This window comes from Bidens hawaiensis, unplaced genomic scaffold (genome assembly GCF_021521415.1).
Source record: "Bidens hawaiensis isolate Kalapana, Puna unplaced genomic scaffold, B.hawaiensis_p1.1 tig00001575_1, whole genome shotgun sequence".
Classification (NCBI taxonomy): domain Eukaryota; kingdom Viridiplantae; phylum Streptophyta; class Magnoliopsida; order Asterales; family Asteraceae; genus Bidens; species Bidens hawaiensis.
Genome location: NW_027491088.1, coordinates 188356 through 198366, shown reverse-complemented (window position 1 = coordinate 198366; position 10011 = coordinate 188356). Strand labels below are relative to the sequence as shown.

Genomic DNA, 10011 nt, shown 5'->3' with positions numbered 1-10011 from the left:
CATATGTATACAATATTATATATATGCCATTTTCAATTTTGACCAATTGTGACTCAATAGCGATTAATCGGCAATTGGTCGATGGAGTAGCAACCAGAGATTAATCAGTAATTAATTGACGCTTATGCGAGATTTTTACACCCAAGGTTAGAAGGAAAATATATGACTAAATTTCATGGTTAGTAAAAAATATTTTGTCAGTTTATGGCTTTTAAATTAAGAAAAAATATATAAAAAAAGAAGACAAATTCTGTTGGATATTTTAGTGTTATTGGATTAACTTGTCGATGGAGGAAATAACGTTAGAGATTAAACGAGTTAGGTGACGCGGGAGTGCGGGCTTGTTTAACAATAATGTTATTTGGGCTTTATTATTTGGTTTTATACTTGGGCTTAAGTATAATGATAAGTGAGCTTATGTTTAATTATTTAGGCTCATGTGAGATGTGAGAATTGATTAATATATGTCGATCTTTTCATTCTCTGGTATCTTACTCCATCAATCGACACACATAGAACAGAGAGAAGACGGTCACTTCTTCTCTGGTTCTTCATCACAGATTCTTCAAAATCTAATTCCATGTACAGAAATCTCTGTCTTATCCGATAAATCATTGCGTGTAACCCGCAAATAGGTTTATCTGAAAGTGATTCACGATTCAGAGATTAATCCAGGCAATTGTTCAAGAAACCAAGATTGAAATCATGATTACAAGTTTGCATTATTAGTCGAATTCATCCTCCAGTTATGCAATAATACAACAAAGATAAACCTATAGGGTTTGATTTCAATTTTATTAATCAATTCACGATTTCAAAATATTAAACTGTGGTTTGAATTAATTTTGATGAAAGTGGATGAAGTAATTTTCATATATAGATGAGATATTGATAAGTGGTCGAAAATTTTGATTATATGGTGATTTTAATATCTGACTTTAATTCATGATTTTGAATTGATTCGTGAATTTAATAGTATAGTGTAGACAAATTTTGATGCTAGTATTAAACATGGTGAAACCCAAATTTTCATTTATTCAATCTAATATATATAGTTTATATATAGTTTATATATAGTTTAGTGGTTTGATTGGAATTGGTAATCTTAATTACTCAATTGGTTGTTTCCAAACTGTCTTTGAAATTGGGTGAAAAGGCACAACCATCATTATTTCGTTGTATAGGAATTATTAATTTCAAAAATCATGATAATGTTTCATATTGGAAACTTTTGATTTTGGTGATTGAATATAAGAATTCAATCAGATCCAGATCCTTGTTTATTACGAACAAGAAGTTTTCTTTTGTTTTGGATGTGCATCAAATTGGGAATTTTGGAATTATAAAGGGTGTGATCAAAAATTGATACTGGTTTTGTATCTGAAAGTACCAGACAGTTTTGTTCTTTGGTTTCAGTTCATCGATCTTGGCCATTGAAATTTGTGTTACAGTTTATCAATATTTTCAATCTTGCTTAAACAAAGAGTGTCATGATTGGTCAAATAAGAATATTATTCAGATAGTGGAATTAACATCCATCCACTCATCATTCAGGTATGTATTTTATACTCTCTATATTCAATCTTCAATTTAATTAAACAATCATGCTTATATGAATAAAATTCCATATGATATTACTAATTAATATATGTTATGTGTTATAAGAATAACATGTTACTACGGTCTGATTTAATGATGAACATAAATCACTTTTGTGTGGATAATATATGTGTACGGAAAATAAACAATGTTTACTTAGCTTGAATGAAATAAAAAATATTGTTAAAACATTTGCCCCGGTAGTACACATATTGGGTTAATGGGCTACAACCCGGATTATAATTAACTCATTAGAAGTATACAACTTGGAAAACCCTTTGGGGTGTGAAATAAACGAAACTCGATCTTTGGGTTTGTTATCGGACTCGAAAAGTCTAATGGTTTTAAAATAATTTGGTGAAGAATTATGTGTGATTTATTTCTTATTCCTAATATGTACAGGATGACATGCTTGCATGGTGGGTAGACTCGAGTGATACGAGTCATATATGCAAGGATCTGAAATGGTTTGAAGAATTTGAACCGGTTGAAGACTTGTATTTATTTGTGGAAAACATTTGTTTTCGATTATGTGTTGTATGTTTCAGGGATTAAAAAGAACCTTTTGTATGGGTTGTTTTAAATAATTTCTGGTTTTTAGCATGTTATTTGGTCAGGTAAATTTATTTTATCTTGACATGGAATCTTTGTTGGATTATTCCAATATTTGTGTAATGGAGTATTTAAACTAAATATTAATATCCCATTGCTATTGAATTTGTCTGTATGTTATGATCATTTCAATGCAGCGTATACTATGTGTATATATTGTGACGTGCCAAGTTAGGCCATGTGAATTATTTTGGAGTGAAAAGAATAATAGAATCTTAGAAGGAAATAATTGGTTCCTTGTTATCTTACTCGGGTTTGAGTGATTGATTAGACAAAAAAATTATTATATTCTAGTTTTGATATAAAGGATCTGGGGAGGTTGATGATATCCTATGTATAATAATAAAAGGGAGTAACAATGGTAGAACAATGACACGGTTTCATTACATTGAGAAAGTATTGAAGAAATTCAATCCGTTTGATTGTTCTTCGGTTAGCACTCCTATATATAGATCCTAATATCAAGTTTTGTCTAATCAAGGTGATTCTATTTCATAATTAGAGTATCCAAAGTTAATTAGATATTTGATGTATGCTATGATTAGCTTAAAGACTTACATAGTGTATGTCATGGGCAATTTAAGCAGATATACTAGTAATCATAGTGCTTAACAGGCAAGTAGTGAACAAACTGCTTAACTATGGATGTGTATTCTCTTTTGGAGAATGTTTCATTTCTTAAGTAATTAAGGAATTAAATTGCATCACTTAATAATGAAATCGAGTTTCTAGCATTTTCAACAATTGATAAAAGTGGTTGAATGAGTAAGAAACTGTGATTACATAATTCCATTGTGGTCGAACCGATATCACCAAAAATCTATCTGGTGTGATAGTGATGACTATGTCAAATGTATAATGGAAAGTCTAGACGGTTATATGTTATACAATACAATGTGTGATATCAGTTGGTGTGTAATATATGAGTATAAATTGGCTGATGATCTAACTAAAAGGTTAGGAAGAGATCTCGTGAACATATCAGTCATGGGAATGGGTTTAAAGTCCATACATTAATATCATATGTCAAGACACCCAATTCTCATCTAATACAACGTTAGATGCTGAATTCAACGCGGAAAGCTTGTCATATAGATATTGGAACACAATATCATAAACCTCCCAAGGTTTGTGTTCGGACCGCGAGATAAAGTAGGTTGAAGTATAGCTTCTTAATAGTTCATTGATAAATTGAGTGCGGGTGTGAGAATAATGAACTACCTATAAGAATATGAAGTTTAGCCGCTTCAAGAAGCTTTGGACTTGAGCTTTGATATATTCTTTGAAGGATTAGGACACAGGCTAGTAAAATATTGCTTCGAGTGGAATTTGGATTTATAAACGTATGTGTATTTTGCCTTGAAGTATTAAAATGGATAGCAAGGGTTCAATCCATAGGACACCCCGATATTTGAATATTTTGATTGTGTAATTTACTAAGATGAAAATTCAATCCGTAGGACATTTTCATTTATGCATACGTTTGTGTTTCTATGATGATGGATAAGCTAATCATGGATATCACTAAAATAGAGGAGGATTGTTGGATATTTTAGTGTTATTGGATTAACTTGTCGATGGAGGAAATAAAGTTAGAGATTAAACGAGTTAGGTGACGCGGGAGTGCGGGCTTGTTTAACAATAATGTTATTTGGGCTATTATTTGGTTTATACTTGGGCTTAAGTATAATGATAAGTGGGCTTATGTTTAATTATTTAGGCTCATGTGAGATGTGAGAATTGATTTATATATGTCGATCTTTTCATTTTCTGGTATCTTACTCCATCAATCGACACACATAGAACAGGGAGAAGACGGTCACTTCTTCTCTGGTTCTTCATCACAGATTCTTCAAAATCTAATTCCATGTACAGAAATCTCTGTCTTATCTGATAAATCATTGCGTGTAACCCGCAAATAGATTTATCTGAAAGTGATTCACGATTCAGAGATTAATCCAGGCAATTGTTCAAGAAACCAAGATTGAAATCATGATTCAGAGATTAATACAACAAATTCCCTTTATTCTTATAATTTTAATAAATAATTCTTGAGTAGAAAAAAATTATATTCTTTTACCAATAAGGAAATGTAAAAAGTTGGTGAGCAAATGTTGTTGAAGCTAGTTGATAGTGAAAGATTAGTATAGATTTACTTGAAAACGAAGTAAAATTTATAATAACCTTTCTCTCATGTTCTTTTTTACTCCTATGTAAACTTTTATTATCTTATTTCTAAACCAAGTGGTCATAAATTTGATAACCTTGCCTTGGCAGTCATGATTGTTATATATGAAAGTGTTTTTTCACTTTCCACATTGAATAGTTGTGAACTTGTGATTGTGAGGTTCCCTTTGAGAGTATCTTTATTCATAAAAAGAGCATTTCGTTGTCACAACTTGTCCCAAGTTTCCTACTAAATGGAGGAAATCCCACATGATCATTAACTTTATTCTAAACGCCTAAACAAACATGTGACACATGCATTTTTGGCTTTAACTATTAGAAAAGCAATTGATAAATCCAGTTCTTTAATATTATATTTATGAATACGTGACTCATTACTAAAGGAGCGCCACAAAGTTATGTTTTAATGAATGAGTGAATGTTATTCTTTCAAGTTGGTACAATGATAAGCATTAGATTTCAGTTCGAATATTCTCTTCTCTAATTTCTTGTCATAACTTCTTAAAGGCCGCATGCATAGCAAAAATTGTGGTTCACCCTTGTGGGATCGGGAGCTTTTGTCCCGACCATTGTAGAGCATGTGTCGCCTAGGGGATAAGGGGTTGTTCTTTATTTAATCTTCTTGGTTAACATGGTGTTGATAGGTTCCTTAAGTTTTATAGTAATTGATACTCATTGTTACAAAGAAAAAAACTCTATAATAAGCATACTGTACCACATAAAACTAATAAATTATATACACATGTATATATTTGGGAAAATTCACCAAGTTTTATTAATATTATGTTAAAGACTCTTAAATTTAAAACCTAAGCAAACATAGAAGATATAAATGAAAATGCGACTAGTGATTATTCATGCCTAAGTGTTAATTAAATACACTCACATTAGGTCCATGTTCACATCACAATAATTTAGATACACATAACTTGATCCGTAAATTTATATTTTGTTTTCTAAAATCCTCTCATGGATGATTTCTCATCTCTATTTATATATTATTATTTTTTTTTCATTTATAATCTTAATTACTAGCTATTTTGTCTTATTAAATTCAAACGGTTAATCAGAATAAAGCTATATAAAAACCTCAATTTTACAAATAAATGATTTTCTACACACCAACTAACAAAGTGATAAGATAATATATAAAATCCTAATTTTATGAAAGTGATTAAAAATCAGCTGGTTAAGTACCACAGGTTTGTGAAACGAACCTAATTGAAGATTTTCATTGTCTAGGGTTCCCATTGAATATGAGATCACAACCTATTGTTGTTAGAAATCGCTAAAGTTTCTGACTTTTGAGGAACACGCCCTTTAAAATCTAAAACCGGTTTATGATTTATCATTTTCTCTTGTGTTGAAATATGTAGAGAGAAAGAACATATATGGTGGAGAAGATAAGCGAAAAATGAGAGAATTATGTTAAAGAACGAAGGATGAAGTGTGTGCATTATATCCTTAAATATGAGAGGTTTAATGTAGAATCCAATAAAAATTTGGCGATGGGGAACGGGGATGGAGATGAGATGGTGTTGTAGGAGTAAAAACAAAGTTTTTGATGGGGTCCTACTAGGGACACCCCCCATATTCCCTGTATAGAGCGTATAGGGAGGTGTGGGGTGTCACTAGAAAACCCATTTTGATGACTGCCAATAAATTTTGGGATAGGTGTACGTTTAAGAAACCAATATGAGCGCTCAGCTCTAGTCAATGATGGGCAAGATTAATGGTTGTGCGGGAAGGAGATCATCTTAGATATGCACAAAAACACATGATTCTCGGCTACGACACTAACAGGGGTGTGCGGTTTAAGAACATATAAAACACACACTCACCTAAAAAGTGAAAGAGAAAGGAAAATGAAAGAGTTCATATGGTTTGTAAAACAAGGTAATTTAATCATTTTACACAAACTTATTAAAAACTTTTACCGGAAGTTAGTGTTAGAGGCGGAGTTGTTACAAAATGACAACCACACAACATAATGCATAAAAGAAAATAATAACACCAAGATAAGATATTTAAACAAACTATACAATAAAATTTATAATTTGTAAAATTGAAGTCTAGTAGTACGAGATTGAAATATCCCTACTAAACCCTATATCGAATCAAGGGTTTGAATCAAATACAAATTAAATTAGCGTGTTAATTATGGGAATCAAATATTGTAATTATATATACAACATAGTGTAATTACGATATGATGTAATTACATAATTACACCGCTTGATTTTCACAATTAACACGTTAGTTTAATTTGTACGTAACTTTCTCACTTGAATTCATTATTTAATTAGATTATTATATTGTCCATCTTTATACTCCTAAATTTAATTTATGCCTTATTGGCCACCATCTTAGCCTCTTTTTTTCTGTCCAATTCCGCTTGTCTTGACCTCCACCGGAAAAAGGTCCCAAACAGTTCCTCAACTTCTTCAAGGTTCTTACCTTGTGTCTCCGGGTACAGGGTGTAGAAGAATACACACGCCACTATCGCGATACCCGCGAACAAAAAGAAAGCGCCAGCAATCGATATCGCCTTGTATAGTGAGATAAATGTCATCCCGATCACCCCACTCACCATCCTATTCATCGCCACACCCATGCTACACCCTTGCGCCCGCAACCGTAACGGAAAGATCTCAGAGCTGTACACCCATGGAATCGGTCCCATACCGATCGAAAAAACCCCAACGAAAGATAATATTGTAACAATGCTGAGAGCTATAGCCCATGGGACCTTGTGATCAGAGTGATCAATGATGGTCAACGCGGTACCAAGTGTCATTAACGAGACGATCATACCGATAATGCTAGATAATAACAATGGTCGTCGACCGATTCTGTCGAGCAGAAACGTGGCCACTAGAATAAAGGTTGTTTTAACGAACCCGACTGCTATGGTTGCAAGTAGTTGCGGGGTGTCATCGACTATCCCCGCTTTCTCAAAGATTCTCGGGCTGTATAACACGACCGCGTCTATACCGCTCGCTTGTTGGAAGAAATGGACGCCTAAGGCACACAATAGGATGTGGCGGACGGTTGGAGTTGGGTGGATCAACAACTCCTTCCATATGCCCTCACCGTGACTACGTTTAGATACTTGGACAATGTCGTCATTGCAATCCTCAGGGATGCCCGCAGCTTCCTTGATGTCAGCCAATCGAAGCTTGGATTCTTCCAAGCTGTCTGAGGTTTTATCAAGGACAATTTTGGCATCACCAAGTCGTCCTTGCATGACGAGCCAACGGGGTGACTCGGGCATGGCTAGGACACCTACGGCTAATAAGACCGAAGGGATAGCTCCGATTCCTAACATGAATCGCCATCCCAAGTGAAGCGGGAGCTTTGAGAAGGCGTAATTTGACACGTATCCAAACATTATTCCTGTAAATAAACACATTATTACGTACAAACCAAAAAATATAAATACAAAATTCTGAACCAAGTCTTCCGTCATGTTCATTTATTTTCGTTTACTTGTGTCATTTATACTCATATACTTTCATTCTTTATTCTTTGTTCACTTACGTTTGTTTATTTACGTTCACTTAATTCATTGCATGTGTTATTGTCCGCTTAGTCGTGCTCCATTAAAAAGTAAATGAATGGACACGAATACATTGATCATCATCTTAAAAAACAAACATGAACAAAAAAAAAATACATCATTTGTTTAAATGTTTATGTCCATTCGTATAAAACATTTATTCAGTTAAAATAAACAAACGAACATAAACAAGACTTCAGGGACCAGAAGGAATAGAAGCCTACCGGCATTAATGAAGACTTCAGGGAAAGAAGTGAGGAACCCGCGTGCAGACGCCGGGGAAACCTCGGTTGTGTACACGGGCGCTATCATAAGGGCGTACCCTACGCCGACTCCAGCCACAAACCGGCCAACCATGAGAAATGCGTAGTTAGTAGCAAACCCCATTAAGATTGCTCCGATGAAGAAAATAGCTCCTGCCAACACAATTGTGTACCGACGACCAATCCAATCTGACGTTCTCCCAGCGACGGCTGCGCCGACCAATGAGTACAGGTTTATAATTCCGACCAGGATCTCGATTTGTTTGTCACTACTACCAAAATCCCTTTGGATGTACTTTTGGGCTCCACTCATCACACCAACATCTGCCATTAACATGCAAAATTAGTTTGTTAATTTTTATATTTTAACCACGTATTATAGCCTATATAATATAATGTATTAAAATTAACATATTTTTCAAAGACAAGAAGGAAATAATACACTTTTAGATACTTCGTTTATAGTGTTCTTCAAAGGAAATATAATTGGTCACTTGTTTAGCTGTTACATCGTATTATTCATCTCATAAAATATAAAGTAAAGAGTATTACTCTCTATAATTATGTGTGTGTGGAAGATTAAAGAAAAACAATAAAATAAATATTTATGAGTAATTTATATATATATAAATAAATAATGAGATGTGAGATTTATTTAGAAATATATACAAACTTTAAAGAAAATAATATATTTAGTTAAATTTTATAGATGGAGATAAAAAAAATGATACAACTGTTTAAACTGCATGTTGGATATAAACCGGTTACATAACTCATAACTGGTCCGTTAAGCTTATTTGAATCTCATTCATTGAAATAAGACGATTGCCGGTTAGACCGGTAAAATAGATTTTTTTAAATAGGATTAATTTCATATATACCACTATAAAGTATAAACATTATAAATAATATACCAAATACAAATGTGAAAGGAATTTTTGAAATGATACTACAAAATGAAAATTTTAAAGTAGTTATATATAGGTCTGTGCTTTTGTTTCATGCTAAAAAATTGTACATATGGCGTGAGATATTAAAAACGGTTCTTTATTCTAGAAATATTTTCTGAGGTGAATTGATGACGTAACATCTGGATAAAATTTTTAATGAGCTTTTATAAGATTTATTATAAAAAGATAAAAAAATATGGATAAACTAGGAAAGTAACAATTAAGAATATTACCATAACCAAGCAAAATGGAAGTCATGGAAGCCAACATGCCACAGGCTAAAGCATACTTGTTCCTCTTTGGTGGTTTCGGTGGGTCGAAGTCGGTGATGAGTTCACTGGCCTTACCCCAAACACCATTTCCGTTGGATTTCGGGTCAGCCATGAACGTTAACTGTTTCTTGATTAGTTATTCTAATAAGATAAATGTTGTATGGTATATATAGACTTATAGAGTGTGGAGTTGAGAGTACCCAAATTGTATCGGCTTGCACATGCTGGCCTACCCAAACCCAAATTGTCAAATTATGGTATTCTAAAACGTAACGTTTATATAAAACAAAAACGGAACACGTAATAATATAAATATATAAATTATTCATTATTATTTAATAACTATCTAAGTCGGGAAAAAGGAATGGCTTTTGTATGGTCAGCTAGGTGCGACAGAAAACTAGTGACGAGCTGACGACAATTGCGGAGGTGACAAGAGACAGTAATAGTAAATGTAATGAATGAGGGAACACTAGTACAAAAGAGAGCAAAAGATGCGGGTGCATACACAATACACAGAGAAGGTGCGGTCCAACCCCACAACCGCACCTTATAGCCAGTTTCGTAGT

General features: G+C 33.3%; 1 protein-coding gene across 1 annotated transcript; it reads right to left on the bottom strand.

Annotated features, from left to right (window-relative positions):
• Positions 1–6739: 6739 nt before the first annotated feature.
• LOC143587009 (polyol transporter 5-like) lies at positions 6740–9730 on the bottom strand. Its single transcript, XM_077068419.1, has 3 exons — positions 9404–9730; positions 8182–8544; positions 6740–7794 (listed from the first exon to the last, which is right to left on the bottom strand). The coding sequence occupies exons 1-3, from the start codon at positions 9552–9554 to the stop codon at positions 6743–6745; spliced, it is 1566 nt and encodes a 521-aa protein (XP_076924534.1). The 5' UTR covers positions 9555–9730; the 3' UTR covers positions 6740–6742.
• Positions 9731–10011: the final 281 nt, after the last annotated feature.

Coding starts and splice junctions, on each gene's coding strand:
- LOC143587009 (XM_077068419.1), bottom strand. CDS start 9,554: ATGGCTGACCCGAAATCCAACGGAAATGGTGTTTGGGGTAAGGCCAGT. Junction 8,545..9,403: donor TTCCATTTTGCTTGGTTATG/GTAATATTCTTA, acceptor TGTTAATGGCAG/ATGTTGGTGTGATGAGTGGA. Junction 7,795..8,181: donor TGAAGTCTTCATTAATGCCG/GTAGGCTTCTAT, acceptor GTTTATTTACAG/GAATAATGTTTGGATACGTG.